This window comes from Tachypleus tridentatus, chromosome 11 (assembly GCF_004210375.1).
Source record: "Tachypleus tridentatus isolate NWPU-2018 chromosome 11, ASM421037v1, whole genome shotgun sequence".
Lineage (NCBI taxonomy): Eukaryota > Metazoa > Arthropoda > Merostomata > Xiphosura > Limulidae > Tachypleus > Tachypleus tridentatus.
The window spans coordinates 33,475,888-33,495,668 of record NC_134835.1 but is presented as its reverse complement, the minus strand read 5'-3'; the positions used below and the strand labels follow the sequence as shown (position 1 = coordinate 33,495,668).

General features: G+C 36.4%; 1 protein-coding gene across 1 annotated transcript in view; it reads left to right on the top strand.

Annotated features, from left to right (window-relative positions):
- LOC143231891 (atrial natriuretic peptide receptor 1-like) overlaps positions 1-19,781 on the top strand; it is a 204,730-nt gene that overhangs the window by 95,700 nt on the left and 89,249 nt on the right. Inside the window, exon 3 of the mRNA XM_076466669.1 lies at positions 14,940-15,132. Coding sequence (XP_076322784.1) covers positions 14,940-15,132 — 193 coding nt within the window. The remainder of the gene's footprint in view (positions 1-14,939; positions 15,133-19,781) is intronic.

Below are 19,781 nucleotides of genomic sequence, written 5' to 3'. Positions count from 1 at the left end.
TCCAAGACTGAAACTTCTAGAAAGTATTTTCCGTGAAAACAATTTCATCTTATATAAATGAATAATCTAATCACGTTTCACAATATCTTCTTTGATTACCTGAAACATGATCACTTGCGAATGTAATACATTGCTTTCGTCCAAATCCATCACATTGTAAGCAGCAAAAACAATAACATTGAAGCATGCTATACAAACTAGCAAGGTATCCTCTGTTAGAGGAAACTATGCCGTGTTGCACTGTGTTAGGGAATATACTGTGTTGTAGCGTGCTGTGTTAGAGAATACTATGTTGTGTTATATTGTGTTGTAGCGTACTCTTTTATAGAACACTGTGTTGTAGCGTGATCTGTTATGGAACACTGTATTGTGCTGTGCTCTGTTATAGAACACTGTATTGTGCTATGCTCTAGAAAACACTGCATTGTGCTATGCTCTACTAGAGAACACTGTATTGTGCTATGCTCTACTAGAGAACACTGTATTGTGCTATGCTCTACTAGAGAACACTGTATTGTGCTATGCTCCACTAGAGAACGCTGTATTGTTCTATGCTCTACTAGAGAACACTGTATTGTGCTATGCTCTACTAGAGAACACTGTATTGTGCTATGCTCCACTAGAGAACACTGTATTGTGCTATGCTCTACCAGAGAACACTGTATTGTGCTATGCTCTACTAGAGAACACTGTATTGTGCTATGCTCTGTGATGAACCATAGTTTTAATTTTTCTCCAGTTTTATGTTTATTGCTTCATACAGCCATAATTATTGTTATATTTTACTCCTTACAATTTATTCTATAAGGCTTATTTTGTACAAAGCAACTAAGACATTATTTCTATATTTCATTACGCTTTTACATATATAGTGTGAGTAACGTCTTCGGTATGGGTTTCGTAATACGTTTTAGCTGCATGCGAATAAACCCTTCTTTTGGACACTATATATATTTAAAAACAACTGGTGTTGGTAGAGAAATCAAAATCACTAGTAGAGGAGATAGTTTAATGAGGTTGATTAAGTTTGAATAATTGTTCTATTAAATATGTCTGAAGGTGGAATTGTTTAAACCACTTGTTTGTAGTATAGAATCTTGGGAATAATTAGATAGGAAATACAATTGGCAAATTTTATTCCATTATACAAAAAAAATCTATACTAAATGAACGTATCTTAAAACCAACAGTTTACACAGGATGAACGTACTTTAAAACCAACAGTTTATACAGAATGAACGTATCTTAGGTTTGTTTGTTTTGAATTTCGCCCAAAGCTACTCGAGGGCTATCTGCGCTCGCCGTCCCTAATTAGCAGTGTAAGACTAGAGGGAAAGGAGCTAGTCATCACCATCCACCGCCAACTCTTGGGCTACTCTTTTTACCAACGAATAGTGGGATTAACCGTCACATTATAACGACCCTACGGCTTAAAGGGCGAGCATGTTTGGCACGACCGGGATGCGAACCCGCGACCCTAAGATTACGAGTCGAACGCCTTAACCCACCTGGCCATGCCGGGGCCTTCGTATCTTGAGACCAATAATTATACCAAACGAACGTACCTTAATTTATACCAACAATTTTACCAAATGAACGTTCTTTAGGAACAACAATTGATACTCAATGAACGTACCTTAAAAACCAATAATTTATATTAAGTTGTATTTTTTTTATTAAGAAGATGTTCATTCCGTTTAGATTATACTGAATTTTTTTGTGTTCAAAATTAATACATGTATTTTCTTAACTCGAAGTAACGTAGTATTGTAATGTTTCTTGGTCGCTTTTTGGAAGGGCTCGCCGTGGCCAGATGGTTAAGGCACTCGACTCGTAATCTTACGGTCGCGAGTTCGAATCCCCGTCACACCAAACATGCTCGCCCTTTCAGCCGTGGTGGCGTTATAATGTGATGGTCAATCCCACTATGGTAAAAGAGCAGCCCAAGAGTTGGCGGTGAGTGATGATAAATAGCTGCATTCCCTCTAGTCTTATAGTGCAAAATTAGAGATGACTAGCGCAGATAGCCCTCGTGTAGCTTTGTGTGAAATGCAAAACAAACCAAATCAAACGTCTTTGTGATATTACAATAAACGTGTATACTTAACACTCGCTGTGTTCCCGAGGACGTTATGCGAACATAAGTAATTTCCCCAACATCTTTAATAAAATTCGATTGTCGACCAAACATACATAAATATTAGGTTGAGGAATAATTCGTGAGCGTTTTTAAATAAATTCATTAAAGAATTACATGCAAGACTATACAATACTTCAATGCATGAACACATTACACCCAAAACATGTATTGTGATACTTTATTTCATGTAATACCTAGGTATATAGTATGCAATGTTTTAAACGAAATCGCAAGAAATTAAATGCGATAAGCAGATGGTGTCGAAAATGCTCGATTTTGTCCACTTGACATTCCGTTTAATGAGCTGAAAATGAAATAAAAAATTAAAGACATATGAAAATCAAACACACCATCTATTAGAGCAAAAAATTATCTACCAAATGACATGAAATATTTTGCGAAAGCGTTTCATTTATGAATATATTTTTTTAACTTGAAAAATCGCTCACGAATTATTCCTCAACCCAATATATACTGTTTATACTGTTAGGTGTTTCAACACATACAGTTTTATTGGCGGGAAACAGTATCTTATAAAGGTTATTACATGTAATAATCCCAGCTGACGAGAAAATGGCACAGCTTGACAAAAGTACCACAAGAATAAATCTCATATCTTAATAATGATCCTTGAAGACCGACCAAAATTCTCAGGAGGAAAATTCATCATCATCTGCTTTGTCCTCTCTGAGGATAAACTGAACTCCACCTAACGACTGGGCTCCTCAAAACACGTGGAACTTCTCACTTACAGACACACTCTGGTGCTAGAGTAAACTGATTGACATTTCATGTATATTTATATGTATAAAAACATGTATTCATATTTCTATGATAACAATATTGTGTACCGCGATCATCTATGTATAAATTATGGTCATCGAACATTGAAAGTAGAGTCTACCCTAAAACTGTGATATCAAGGTGTCTTTGATACTGTTAGAGCCTCGGTTTTGTGCTCTATAACGTTACAAAAATACAAAATTAGTTTGTTGCTTAAGCTGAAATTATAAACGTAAATTAAACATATTTAAGAAAAATGTTAAGTTTGCTTTCGGAAATCTCTAGAAAAATAATTTATGTGTACTTCCGATGATGACTATCGCAAAGTAATGTAAATAATATAATGCCTGAAATATGGTTCAGGCCCAGCATGGTCACGTGGGTTAAGACGTTCGAGTCACAATCCGAGGGTTGGAGGTTCGAATCCCCATCGCACCAAACATGCTCGCCCTTTCAGCCGTGGGAGCGTTATAAAGTGACGGTCAATCCCACTATTCGTTTGTTAAAGAGTAGCCCAAGAGTTGGGGGTTGGTGGTGATGACTAGCTGCCTTCCCTCTAATCTTACACTAGTAAATTAGGGACGACTAGCGCAGATAGTCATCGTGTAGCTTTGCGCGAAATTCAAAAACCAACAAAAAGCATAACCTATGTGTGTTGACTAACGCACAGCAGTAAAAACATGATTCGAATCGTGTAACCCTAGAACAACCACTACGATTTGATGTGAACCATAAAAAAGATTCTAAACATTATTTTCACTCTTATTTTCTAAACTGAACCTCATTTTTTAAAACATTACTGTGTTATATTAAATAACAGAACGACAGGTAACACGTTACAGTTGTAGCGCTGAAGTATCTATTACCAGTTGTAAATGCCAATCACGTTTTGCAGATATCCACCAATTGCAACACCAGAAACATTTATCAAGATAGACCAGATTCACAAGATTGGTCCAGTGCCTTAACCACGTGACCATGCCGGGCCGATTCATAAGATAGTATCATCTTACCAAACTCGATTGTCTATCCCAAGAATTCGAATCATTCAATAAATACCAAAGTAGAGAAAAACAAACATTAAAAATAGCAACAGATAATGAGTTAGATATCGTGTTCAAACAACAGACTAGCTTGTACTTGGAAAAACAAAGTCGTTTCTTCTTTTACTTAAATGTTTGTTAAACAGTAAATATAAATATCAAAACCTCTTCCTGTGAAGGTTTATCATAAGTACGACAACACTTACTGTAGAAATGAGCCGGATGTGAAATACAAATTATAGTAATGCCTGTATCTTATACGTATCTAAATGCATATGGCTGAATTACCTTGCCTTGGCTAAAAACGCTTTCCTTAGATTTATTTATAATCTTCGTAATAACGAGTAATAGAAATAACCGTTTTGCAATTCTACTAACGAACTAACAGTACGCTAGTAGTCATTTTCTATGATTACGAGCACGCTCTGTGAGTTTCTAAGTAACAATTGCACTCATATCACGTGCGGGTGCACGATTGCTTATATACACGCGCTACGTGATCAGCCTGCAGCTACATCAGACAAATAAAAAACGTGGACTACGTGAGTCACTAGTTCTAGGTTCTAATAACGATCTAACCTTTTAAAGCAACGTGTTTAGTTCTTAACATTTAACTTTTGAATTGCTTGGTCGATGCCTAAGACGTGACTCTCCTTCTTGAGGACGAACACTTGTGCAGCAAAAGTCTAACACGGCTCAGCACTCTGAACTGAAAACAAAAATATAAATTGTACAATTTACTTTTTCCGTGATAACGAGAAACCCATCTGAAATAAGAACGTATTCTCAAGACGTTCGGTATGGGTATTAAAACTTTAATTAAAACAGCGTTCTTAGATCATCTTCAGGTTAACAAAGACAGTTTGCAACTAAATGGTGCCGTGTACACGTCTTAGGGTAAATGGGTACGGGATTGTAGGGGGCGTTGCAGTTGTATGTAAGGTTATCAGTTAGTTAAGGTATAAAGGTGTTCCTTGTTATTGGTTTAATTTTGGGTTTAGTTGTTGTATAAGCAGGGCATCTTTGATTTTGCGTTTGTTTATATTTGTTTCCTTACTTAGTATCTAAATGTTTTCTATGGTTATGTTGTGTTTATTTGACTTGCAGTGTTCATAAACGTACGTGTTAAGGTGTTTTTTTTGTGTTTTTTGAATCTGGTTTCCATTTTTATGCTTGTGTCTCCAATATAGAAGTCGTGACAGTTGGTCCATTGTATTTTATAAATTATGTTGGTGTTGTGCTTGTCAGTGTAGTTTTTACACAGTATGGAGTTTAGTTTTATACCTGGTTTTTGAAAAAAAATTGGTGTTTACTGGAATGTTGTGTTTTGTTATAAGTTTGTTTTTTTTTCAAATGTTGGTTATTTTTTCCCTGATAATGGGAATGTATGGTATGCAGCAGTGTTATGTTATTGTTGAGCATAGTTTTGTGGCTGTGTTTGGTTTCTTAATATGTTGAATTTTTGTTTCGTTTTATGTGCTGAACTCCAGAGAATGTATGGTCTAGTATGACTGATATGTTTTCCTTTAGGCGGCTCCATAAGAAAAAGGTTAAAGGAAGCACACGAAATCGTAAAGCTACAGAAGTTATAAGGTAATATTATCAACAAAACATCTTTATAAAATATCATGTGTTTGTTTTTAATAATTTCGAGTTACGTTCTGCTTAAAGCACCCTAATACAGGTACGAATGAACAGAAAAGTAATTTCCCTTTTCACAGAAGTTCCAACTACCGAAGTATGCAAAATAGCTTTAGAACTTTATATCCAAGACCCTAACTAATTGATAAAATCCACAACAATCATTTAGTAACTCTTATAGAATTCACTACCACGAAAATTTACTTTATGTTCAATAACCAAAACTACCTAGAAATAAATGACCTACATATAGGCAATCCCATGTCACCATTTCTAGCCAACGTTTTTATGACACAGATTGAATCACAAGCGATCAATTCAGCCTTACTCCCACCACTATACAGGTACAGGTATGTTGATGATACAATTGTTGGATTCACATCTACAGAACACACACTTAGTTTTTATACCATGTCAACTCGATACACCTCAACATTAAGTTCACCTGTGAACACGAAAAAGCTAATCAAATAGCATTTCTTAACCTCTAAATCACTAGAACTGATGCACATTTCAAAACAGAAATTCACAGAAAAATCACACATACTGGACTATACATTCCGTTGGACTCAGCAAATGAAACAATACAAAAATTAAACAGATTAAGAAACCAAATAAACACAAACACAAAACTGTGCTCACCGATAACATAACACTGCTGCATACCATACATTCCCAATATCGGGGAAAAAATAACCAACATTTGGGAAAAAAAAAACCAAAACAAAACACATCATTCCAGTAAACACCAAATTTATTCAAAAACCAGGAACAAAACTAAAGTTCAAAACTACAAAAACTACACTGACAAACACAACAACAACATAATTTATAAAATACAATGGAACAACTGCCACGACTTCTGTATTGGAGAAACAAGCAGAAAAATGGAAACCAGATTCAAAGAACATAAAAAAACACCTTCACACGTTTTCGAACACTGCAAGTCAAATAAACACAACATAACCATAGAAAACACCCAGATACTAAATAAAGAAACAAACATAAACAAACGCAAAATTAAAGAAGCCTTACTTATACAACAACTTAAATCAAAATTAAACCAATATAAAGCATCACCTTTATACCTCTACTAACTAATAACCTAACATCTAGCTGCAACGCCCCCTACAATTCCGTACCCGTTTATGACTTCAATAATACAGGAGGCTAGAAACAATAAAGCTGATTATGTGAAATAAGCCTTAGTCATTTATCCGGCTAAAAAAAGGGCTCTAAGTCTAACTACAATGGAAGAAAAACTATAGTAAATATATCATAAAAGGCCAGAAAGCGTCGGCAGATAGCTTTAAGAAAAATTATAGTAAATATATCATAAAAGGCCAAAAAGCATCGACAGATAGCTTTAAGAAAAATTATAGTAAATATATCATAAAAGGCCAGAAAGCGTCAACAGATTATTTAAGAAAAACTATAGTAAATATATCATAAAAGGCCAGAAAGAGTCAACAGATAGCTTTAAGAAAAACTATAGTAAATATATCATAAAAGGCCATAAAGTGTCGACAGATAGCTTTAAGAAAAACTATAGTAAGTATATCATAAAAGGCCAGAAAGCGTCGACAGATAGCTTTAAGAAACATTATAGTAAATATATCATAAAAGGCCAGAAAGAGTCGACAGATAGCTTTAAGAAAAACTATAGTAAATATATCATAAAAGGCCAGAAAGAGTCGACAGATAGCTTTAAGAAAAACTATAGTAAATATATCATAAAAAGCCAGAAAGAGTCGAGAGATAGCTTTAAGAAAAACTATAGTAAATATATCATAAAGGCCAGAAAGAATCGAGAGATAGCTTTAAAAAATACTACGAGAAACATGAATTTAGAGCTCAGCCATTCTCAAGACTTAATACCAATAGAAGCTATTAGATAATTGTTAAAATACAAAATCCAGATAAAAGAAAGAAAGTAGCAATAGGAGCACCTCACGCAAGAAAAGTAGGAATGGACGTGATAACACTATAACACTTGGTTGTGTTGACACAGTGTAACCTCAAAGTGGGTGTGGCCATCGATCCATCCATTCCAACTTGGGGTGCTTCTTGTAACTTGGTATTTTTGTTTGTTTTGTTTCCAATTTCACGCAAAGCTACACGGTGGCTATCTGCGTTAGCCGTCCCTAATTTAGCACTGTAAGGATAGAAGGAAGGTAGCTAGTCATCACCACTCACCCCCAACTCTTGAGCTACTCTTTTACCAACGAATAGTGGGATTGAGCGTCACATTATAAAGCCCTCACGGCTGAAAGGGCAAGCATGTTTGGTGCGATGGGGATTCGAACCCACGACCCTCGGAATACGAGTCGAACGCCTTCACCCACTTGGCCATGCCGTGGAAATTGGTATTTTTAAAACTACATGAAAGATGTTTACAGTTAAATTTCTTTATTGTAAACTTAGTTTTATTTATAAAGTACAGCTAAATGTATGTAATTAAAATAATGTTTTTTTCACAAAATGCACCACGTGAGATATTGAAAGTGAAACAGGAAGCACTAATAACCATACTTTGTTCTAGGGAGATATTATAACCATCTGACTGATTCCGGGTGGACCAAAAGAATAGAATCAAAACCGTTGATATAAAAAAAATATATTGCTGAGCATTTAGAAAGAATTAGCTACTGATTAAATTTAGTTCAAGTCTATAATTGAATCAAAGTTCAAAGTACAATATTGAGTAGGAATAGGCAGAACCATGGCCAATCCCACTTTGAAGCTCCGTCTGTTAAAAAACAAGTATTGTAACGTTAACCCACCCATTCCTACCTTGTTTCCTTACTTTTTGTGCTCACGTTTCTATTTCTGGGTTTTTATTTAATTTTTTACACTTGTATAACCCAGAGTATTAACTCCAAGAGACAGGGTCTCCAAAAGAAACTCATACAGGCTAGAATCTCATTAAACTTATGTATGTATGCAAATGTAAAGAAAAGTGTTATTTTGTGATTTTTTTGTTCTTAAGTGTAGAGCTAGACAATGGGCTGAATATCTATGTTCTTCTTACTGCGAGCATCTAAAATCAGTCTTTAGCGTCGTAGAACTGCACACTTGCGGCCGAGCCACTGAATAGCATTATTTTGTGTATAAATTCCAGGATTAATATTCCTGAAGGCATTATCTTTTCTAAAGTATACTTGTGATGAATAAAATCTTGAATGTAAACAGTGGTGGAATGCTACGTTTCTTTTATATAACTCATAGTTAAGCTCGATATTTTATAACATTAAAAATCGAGGTTCTAGTCCTGTGGTGGTCCTAATGCAGATAGCTTATTGTACACTTTTACTCCAATTATAAAAAAACAATCTGTACGGCTCAGATGGCCCATTGTATGTCCTTACTCCTAACAAAAAAACAAACAATCTTTGAATTTTAAAACATCACGTTGCTAGTCTCTTGACCACTAAAGAAGGTAGAGAAATGGAAATGGATAAACATGTAGGTTGATAGCTAAACCTACTTTGATTCTATTTTGTATGTTTAAAAGTTAATTCGTTCGAAAGCCTGAGTGAGCATTTTTCATCACGCGCTTGATTTATTTTGTATCTCCGTCTGTGAAGTATACACTGAGTTCCAGTTACGAAATTCTGCGTTTCGGAAAGTTTTAGTTATGGACTGATATTATGTTTGACAAATGTTTACTTCAAAGATTCGCTAATTATCCAAAATTTCACGTAGCAAATACTCATGATTATACAAGGAATTTCTTAACTCGGGTGATTTTAACGTGTATCTAACCATATGCACTTAGCTTCTTAAAATATCTAAATATAATACTTAGTTATGCATTTTTAACAACATTTAACTTGCAGCACACAGTAATGAAAGTATTGTATCTGACCATTACAGACGGCGTACAGTTATTGTGGGAAAATTATAGCTTTTTTTTTTTGCGTTTAGCTAAATGTCGTTATGGATATATTTGTCTTATATTCAAGTCATTGACACATAGAGGATAATGCTAATTAAGTATTCACCCTAACAATAATAATAATAAAAAAATCACCCTAGCCCCTAGCTTAACCATGGCTGTAACTAGATCTCAAATCGTTCAAGAGATGAAGCCATGCAGAATGTGTTTCCACTTGGGAAAAATAAAACTTAGAGTCGTTCTATGAGCCATTATGCCGCGGCTAAAAATAATTTTAAAACGATAATATTCATAGCTGCTACGTTAATATCACTCGAACTAAAAATAAGTGCATTAATTTAAACATATTGTAACTTGTAAGCTCAAAACCTAGCTTTCCAACAGAAATTTGTTTTAAATAAAAATTAAAATATTTAATTGATAAAATAAAATATTAATTGATTTATATGGGTGTAGTTCTTTGGCTTATGGTTATTCGCAGTTACCGTCATGTAGCTAAATAACAGTTTCAAATGAAGCTACTTAGTTGCATGAGACACTTTTAATAAGAAAGGAATTGTTTGTTTGTTTGTTTGTTTTGAATTTCGCGCAAAGCTACTCAAGGCCTATCTGCCCTAGTCGTTCCTAATTTAGTAGTGTAAAACTAGAGGGAAGGCAGCTAGCTATTACCACCCACCGCCAACTCTGGAGTATTCTTTTATCAACGAATAGTGGGATTGACGGTAACATTATAACGCTTTCTCGGCTGAAAGGGCGAACGCGTTTGGTGCGACGGGGATTCGAACCAGCGACGCCATAAGGAAAAGACTGAAGGATGCAGACGAAATCGAAAAGCTATAGTAGATATAAAGTAATATTATCAACATAACTCATTATAAAATATCGTGTGTTTGTTTTTAATACAGTGAAACCCCTCTAAAGCAGCCACCTTCGGGACTGAGACAAGCTGGTCTGATTAGAGGGATGGCCAGTTTTTCTACTTCATATAAGAAAGTACATGTACTTGTAAATAACTAAACAAAACTAAGTACATGCATTCACCCCCTCCGCTAGTACAGCGGTAAGTCTACAGATTTGCAGATCTAAAATCAGGGGTTCGATTCCCGTGGTGGGCTCAGTAGATAGCCCCATATGGCTTTGGGTCTGGCATGGCCAAGTGTGTTAAGGTGTTCGACTCGTAATCCGAGGGTCGCGGGTTCGAATCCCGGTCCCACCAAACATGCTCGACCTTTCAGCCGTGGGGGCATTATAATGTGACGGTCAATCCCACTATTCGTTGGTAAAAATAGCCCAAGAGTTGGCGGTGGGTGGTGATAACTAACTGCCTTTCCTCTAGTCTTACACTGCTAAATTAGGGACGGCTAGCTCAGATAGCTTTCGAGTAGCTTTGCGCGAAATTAAAAAAACAAAAACAAACACATGTATTTAAATATTTCATTTATTCAAGAAAAAAAATTTACATTGAACACACATTCAAAATATTTTTTGCCAAAAAATTCATTAATATTTGATTGCTTTGCATTGATCTTGATTTTGACTGAAGTATTTTCAAGTTCTGTTTCTAAATTAGCAACAGTTTGCCACGTATCTAGCCCCTGATTTAAACAAAATGTCTTTAGACCTGCTGCCATTTTGATAGCTTCTTTGAATGTTTTGGGGACGACAGTATTGGCTAACGAAACAGTCAGCCTTTCCTTAGATTTTCTGCCACCAATACAGTCACTCTCACGAACACAGAGAGTACGACATGGGAGAGCACGGAACACAAGACCTGACAAACTGACAAGTACTCAGCCTTGCGTTTGATGATGTTGTTGACCTGCGTTCGAACCAACACCAAACATCTCTGCTAAGTTAACTGGCACCTTTCAGCTTGATGAGTTCCAACCTTTTTAGAAAGTGACAACTCCTGATACGAGTTTTTAGACATGCTGAATCCTACCAAGAAGTAACCGTTGTGTCACACCAAGACATAATTGAGAAGATCAAAAGCCAGCCAAATTGCTCTCTGAGCGATAAAATACACACAGGCAGCCAAAGCTGTTTGGAGTAAAAAATACTCCGTGCCGGTGTATCGCTTCTGCAGCGTCAGCGGGCTGCTCGTTTTTACCAAGCGAAGTGTAAAAAACTGACTGGATTACAGCTGAAGTGCAAAAATGACCGCTTTAGAATGTGTGAAATGGCCGTTTGGGACTAGATTAAGTGGCCACATGACAGAATAGAGGGGTGACCGCTTTGGAGAAACACTTTAACATGGGGATAAATGGAGGGAAAAAAGGACTGTGATTGAATGACCGCGTTCTAAGGGTGACCGAATCTGAGGGGTGGCCGCTTAGAGGGTTCCACTGTAATTTCGAGTTACGTTCCATTTGAAGTACCCCAATACACGTACGAATGGACAGAAAATTTTAGTATGAAAGAATAATGTCATGAACATAGATATTAATTTGTAATTATAATATTTCTTGTCTAAACATGCCTGATTAAAAGTTGAACCGACAGGTGAGCGCCTTTACACATGGATTCAGCTTGATTTTAAATTTCACGCAAATCTACACGAGGGATTTCTGTGATAGCTGTCCATAATTTACCAATTAAAGACTAGATGGAAGGCAGTTAGCCATTACCACCCAACGTCAGCACGCAGGCTACTCTTTTACCAACGAATAGTGGGAGTGGGAGTGACCGTAAAATTATAATGCTTTCACAGCTAAAAGAAGGATTTGAAACTGCAACCCTCAGATTGCGAGTCGAAGTCCTAAGCATTTAGGTATGGTAGGCCTAATGTGGATGGTGAACAGTTATATAAAGATATGTTAACAAACAAAATTACTTTCATATCCTGAATTTGGCTCCTTATTCTATGACCATTTGTAAGTAGACAAAACTATGTGGCTAAAAGAAGAAGGTATACAGATTACGTTTGTTTTGTACGCTGATCAAACATGTTAGTGTTATTCACATATTTCGATCTTTAAATTAGGTTTACCCTTTATGCTAAGAAACACTTCCAAATGATTCGTTTTTGTACGTCAACTGACAGTACTTCATTCTAAAATAAGTCATCGTCGTATTAGCGTTAACATGAATCATGGCCAAAAAGGGCCAGAATGGAGCCAAAGGTCACCTGCTTTAACTATTTGAATAACTTAGAAGAGTGTGTTGTCTGTTAGTCAGTCAGTAGACTCTAAAAGGACATAAGAGACGCTTAATGTTGCAATCTGTACTGTCGTGACGTCAATGAAATGTGCATATAACATGAGTCCTAAGAAGATTTACCCACTTTGTAGGCTACAACACAGCATAACACGAGAGCTTTGTTGTTGTTTTTAATTTCGCGCAAAGCTACACGAGAGTTATCTGCGCAAGCCGTCCCTAACTTTAGCAGTGTAAGACTAGAGGAAAGGCAGCTAGTCATCACCATCCACCACCAACTCTTGGACTATTCTTTTATCAACTAACAGTGGGATTGACCATCACATAATAACGCCACTACGGCTGTGAGGGCGAACATGTTTGGTGCGACGAGGATTCAAGCCCGCGACCCACCACCTGCCCATGTGGGCCCATAGAAACTTAAAAAGCAAGATTTTAAAATATTTGTTACAATTTTAATTCTAACCACTCTAAAACCAAACACTTTAGAGACCCTGCATAAGTACAGTTTAGAAGTTGAGATTACTTAAATGGACCAACAGGGACATTGTTGTTATTAAATGTTATGTTATATTTCAGTATACAAGATATTCAATAACAAATTAAAGTTTTATTTCAAAGTGTGAGTTAGTTAGTTATCACCATTAGATTCCATCTAGGAACATAGGGCCGCAATCGCTTGCGGATTCTTCAATAAGTATTTACGTGAGTAGGTTGTTAGCCCACTGCACCGAGCCGTCCATAATTTAGCAGTGTAAGACTAGAGGGAAGGCAGCTAGTCATCACCACCCACCGCCAACTCTTGGACTACTCTTTTACCAACGAATATTTGGATTGACCGTACCATTATAACGCACCCACGGCTGAAAGGACGAACGTACTTGGTGCAACGGGGATTCGAACCCGCGACCCTCGGGTAAAAGAGTAGACCAAGAGTTGGCGGTGGGTGGTGATGACTAGCTGCCTTCCCTCTAGTCTTACACTGCCAAATTAGGGACGGCTTGCGTAGATAGCCTTCGAGTAGCTTTTCGCGAAATTCAAACCAACCATAAAACAACAACGAGTATTGCATAGAATTAGTTGTTTGCTTCTGATTTATTTCCTCCACAAAGCTGTACAATAAGCACAATCTATGTTTTGTCCAATGCCGGGAATGACACCTAGTTGTAAGTCTAGAGACTTACTGTTGACTTATTGTGGGTAGTTAGATGACTATGGAATTAATTTTGTAATCTGCACAATTACTTCGGTTACAGTACTTCTCGGATAAATTCATGTGAAAAGAATGTGTGATATAATGTGATATGATTCTGAAACAATATTGTGCCATTGTTTTCATTGAGGTATGTTTCTAGCTTATTGTAAAGATTTATTTAGTTTCTTTATCACAGAGTTGCACAATACGCTTCCTACGCTCTGTTGATTGCGGGAAACCGAAGACCAGACCATAGCACTGTAATCCTTAACTTATCGCAAACTCTTTAAGAGATTATATGTTGTACAGTAAACGGTAAATAATTCTATGGACCTTTCAAATGAAACCATAAATATTAGACCTTAGAAGACGTATTAACGTAAGTTAAGACTATTTTGTGCTTGCTTCGTTATTCGCGGATTATGCTGATTAGATGAGCTTCAGTGAAGCGATGCTTTTAGCCGCGGCATAGTGGCTCATAAAACGCCTCTGCAGTATTGTTTTTCCCCCTCAAGTACAAACTTTCAGCCCATAGCTCCGTCATCTCTTGACCGATTTGAGATATAATTATAGTTTACGACTCAAGAGATCAAACCGTTTTGATTGATGTATTGGCCACGCCCAATATTTTATAGATTAATTTATTTTAATTCTAAGTAAAACAATTTTGATTTGAGGGTAGACTGGTAGAGCTCCAAATGGGTATACGCGAGTCCCAAGCTTGGAATTGCTGGAGAACAGAAATATAGTTAATAAAACAGGAAACAAATATCTCATCGATTAATTCGCTCTAATCTTGCCTAAAAGAATTTCAAGTGCCACGGCTATTGAGGATTCCCTCTTGTTCCAGCAAGTAAGAGTAACAATTCTGATATAGAAGTAAAAGTATACGAAGTAAAAATGATCAGCTGAAACTTACTTATATCTTGTTACGTGTTAAAACTGTTTTTACGTTTAAAGCAAAAGTACATCTACTGTGTCCACCGCATGAAATCAAACCCCACAGTTCAATATATATATATATATATATATATACAGACACACATAATTTAAAATGTACCTCTTACCTTTTCTGTATTTCAGTAAAAGTGAAAGCCAGAAACCCTGGTATCGAGAAGAAGACGTCCCCGAGAAAAACCAACGTGCTCGAAAGGCATTCGAATCCCTTTTAACTGTGACGGCGCCAATTCCAGAAACTCCCGAATATGCTGAGTTTTCAAGAGAAGTTAAAAATATTGCCTGGAAGGAGTTTGGATTCGACTACGGAACGGAAGAGGTAGTGCATGAAATACGTATAAATACACATAAATAAGAATACATAAAAATAAAAATACACATACATAAGAATACATTAAAATAAAAATACACATACATAAGAATACATTAAAATAAAAATACACATAAATAATAATACATTAAAATAAAAATACACATAAATAAGAATACATTAAAATAAAAATACACATAAATAAGAATACATAAAAATAAAAATTCACATAAATAAGAATGCATAAAAATAAAAATACACATAAATAAGAATACACAAAAATAAATATACACATAAATATAATACACACACACACATACATACATACATATATATATATTATTATGCCTCTCGATTCCATGAAGGAACATAGGGCCGCAATCGCTTGCGGTTTCTGTTACAGGCTGGTTTTTTAAGTGAGTAGATTGTTAGCCTACTGCACAACCCCCAACCAGGAGGAGAAACCTGAGCCGTCTCTAATTTTGCAGTGTAAGACTAGAGGGAAGGCAGCTAGTCATCACCATCCACCGCCAACTCTTGGGCTACTCTTTTACCAACGAATAGTGGGATTGACTTTAACATTATAACGCCCCTACGGCTGAAAGGGCGAGCATGTTTAGCGCGACTGGGATGCGAACCCGCGACCCTCGAATTACGAGTCGCACGTCTAACGCGCTCGTCCATGCCGGGCACATATATATATATATATATACATATAAATAAGCCCCCTGCTAGTACAGCGATAAGTCTACGGATTTACAACGCTAAAATCAGAGATTCGATTCCCATCGGTGGGCTCAGCAGCTATCCCGATGTGGCTTTGCTATAACAAAACACATAAACATATAAATAAAAGTACATAAAGTTTGTTTTGGAATTTCACACAAAGCTACACGAGGGCTATCTGCGCCAGCCGTCCCTAATTTAGCAGTGTAAGACTAGAGGGAAGGCAGCTAGTCATCACCACCCACCGCCAACTCTTAAGCTACTCTTTCACCAACGAATAGTGGGGTTGACCGTAACATTATAACCTCCCCACAGCTGAAAGGACGAACATGTTTGGTGTGACGGGGATTCGAACCCGCAACGCTCAGATTACGGGTCGAGTGCCTTAATCATCTGGCCATGCGGGGCCAATACAATAAATACGAAGCTGATAATTTAGGAGAATTTATTAACTTCAGGCTGAATGCCTCATTTGTTAGTAAAACATTTATTAGCAAAGTATAGTAATTGACCGGTTATTATTTAAAACGCTGTCCCTTAGTTTAACATATCAACCGCTTATTTGTGCAATCGAATAATTAAACTAATCAAGCGCAGATAGCCCTCGAGTAGCTCTGAGCGAGATTAAAAAAAAAAACAATAAAACTGAGCAAGATACGTGTAACTTCCCTTTTTCACATTGTGTCTACAACTGTGGAACAAAAATATTTCCCAAGGGAACGTCTTTGTTTTGTATTCTCTTTGTTGGGTTGACGCTGTTAAAGGTCTTTTATACCGACCGTTCAAGCCTAGATATGTTGATTTGCATGTCGTTACAGTTGTTTGTATATTCCCCAGTTGCCTGTTGTTTATTGTTGAGTTGAGAATTTTACACATCTTAGCATTTTATATTTAAAACTACTTTAGCTCAAAATATAAGCATAAATATAAAACGATGTTTTTACACTTAGAGAAATACGTATGTGAGTGTTTGTATGTTTACAGAGAATTGGGTACATTATATAAAATGGTTGTGAATACGCAAATAAAAAGTTAAGTAACAACTCTAGCCGACATAAAATGGTTGTGAAACGGGATGTATTAGTACTACGCTATGGACACTGTTTTAGGTTTCATAGACAGAGTGATAACACCGAAACCAAACGACTAGGGAAAAACCTATGCAAATGTACATTCTGATATAAAATATTCAGACACTCAGATTATAAAAATATCTTCAGATAGAAAATTTCAAATTTCTTAAAAGAGGTATGACTTGTTTTTAATGATATTTGAAAATAGAACAATATAGATCAATTTAGGCTACCGGAACCATCGAGAGAGAGACTTGCAAAAAGTCGGGCCTATTTCAGCCGTGGTAACCAAAATGCGGTGTTTTGTAATAGATAGGAATCCTTGAAGACACAGTTCAGGCAATGAACTCTCCATGAACGCTAGCCATCTGTAGGACATAGTGAAGAATAATTTCCGTCTGGAAAAGTAACATGTCACACGTACACAAGTTACTTCCATAACAAAATCTGTCAACTGTTGGATATCTTAAACAGCTAGAGAATGAAACGGGGATTCATATTATTCTGTATGAAGGCATATTGGTAAAGTGGCTGGATAAAGCGCCAATGGATTTCTGAATGATCTAACTGTTGGAACGGGTGCTAGGAAACCATGATCTCCGTACGCTACATGTATTAGCGAAACCATACAATACAAAATGACGTGCTGTGGACATAGCTGTCTTACGATGTTGGATTATACAATGGAAATCATGCTGAGGGATTGTTGTGAAGATGCACAAACATTAGATAAAGCATAATCAGTGATGTTGAGAAACCCCACTTGTAAAGTAAAATATATTTGTAAAAACAGCTCGTTTGGGTTGAGAAAAATTTTTACGTAAAGGAGCGAACAACGTCAGGTTCACAAAGAAAGAAAGAGGTAACTGACCGGAAGATGGCCACATTTTTAAAAGGGGTTGTGTAACTGAGTGTAATGCAAAATTAAAGAATCCTTACTTATACAACAACTCAAGCCCAAAATAAACCAATACAAAGGAACACCTTTATACCTATATTAAAAATAATAATAATAAAATAAATAATATAAAATTATATATTCAAACATCTAAGCACGCCCTCTACATTCCGACACTCAGTTACACAACCCCTTTCAAACATGTGGCCTCTCTTCCTTTGTGAACCTGACGATGACCGAAGAAGGTCGAAACGTTGTTCGCTCCTCTGCGTAAAAAAAATTTCTCAACCCAAACGAGCCGTTTCTACATATATATGAGATAAAGCATGACCAGCCATGGCGACATGGACTGTGACGTCATCGTGAACTACCAAAATCGTTTTAATACAACGTGCTCAACCGCTGTATATATATATATTCGCGTGTCTGTGTTTGATAATCATTGATGGTTAATCCTACGTCATAGAGACACATCCTGTGTTTTGTGCTATTTATGATCTGTTCTTCATACATTACTGTTCGTGCTCGAGACGGTGACCAAGATTACATAAGACTGTCGGACGCTGCCAATATAACTGAAACAAACTGCCTCAACAAAGAACCGAATAGTCAGTCGTAAACAAAAACACTTTAGCAAGCTTTCCATTAGGATTTAGGCTTCCATTAAATCTTCATGAGGATGATCGATAAGTACATTGTTGTACGTGAACTTGTAATTCCTGTTTCTTCGCGACCTTCTTTCACATCAGAAACAACTGTTGATTCCAAGGTGTGGCGACCATCCTTCACATCAGAAACAGCTGTTGATTTCAAGGTGTGGCGACCATCCTTCACATCAGAAACAGCTGTTGATTCCAAGGTGTGATACATCTTCTCCAATTTTAAGTTTCTGTTTATTATCTTTTTAATTACGTTTCGTTTCAATCCTTTTTGAAATTAAGCGATTATTTTCCACCCATATCTTTCACTTTATGGATGAGAACTGATCCGGACTCGCCTGGAGTGTGGATTGAGAGCCAACTCTTAAAATAAAGACTTTACTGTGGGAGTCTTTTGATATATTCTAAACATTCATCTGTGTATATTCCTCATTGGAAAGAGTTTTTTATTTTACCCTCGTGATAAGTCCAAATCCACCAGTGAACCCCTATGCGTATAAGATGTTAAGGGTGTCCCAGAAGTCTAAACCTGTAGGGACAACGTATTCTTAGTCTATTTAATATTCAAATTGGATGTAATTAACAGGTATGTGCATGTCATTTCTTGGTATACCGCACAACAGCGTATCTTCTTCACTGCAATATGTACAACTGACCCAAGAAATGTGTTTATTTAATTTTAAGAATATAATGTCTACTTTACCTATAGATTCAAACCTCTAGGATACCATGCACATCTATTTGTATGTATAAACTCCAGTATTTGCTTGCGGTATGGATGATATTCACATCGTGTGTGTATTACACTGAATATTTTTGTATTACGTTTTCTTATATAATATACATATTTAGCTTCATAAGTATATTTTATTTTAAAAAATATGAACCTAAAAATTAAAATTTTTATTTTCTTTGTAAAAAGGTTCCATGAGTTATTGTTTGATACAGAAAATAGTTTGAAAGTCCTTTCAAACTTGTTAGTATTTACCTCCATCTTTATAGTAAATAGTTAGTTAATTATAGTACAGTTCGTTTCCACTTTTCATGAAAATAATCCGAGGGTCGCGTGTTCGAGTCCCGTTCGCATCAAACATGCTCGCCTTTTCAACCGTGGGGGCACTATAAAGTGACGGTCAATCTCACTATTCGTTGGAAAAAGAGTAGTCCAACAGTTAGCGGTGGGTGGTGATGACTATTTGCCTTCCCTTTAGTCTTACACTGCTAAATCAGGAACGCCTAGCGCAGGTAGCCTTCGTATAGCTTTGCGCGAAATTCAAAACAAACCAATCCAAGCCCATAAAG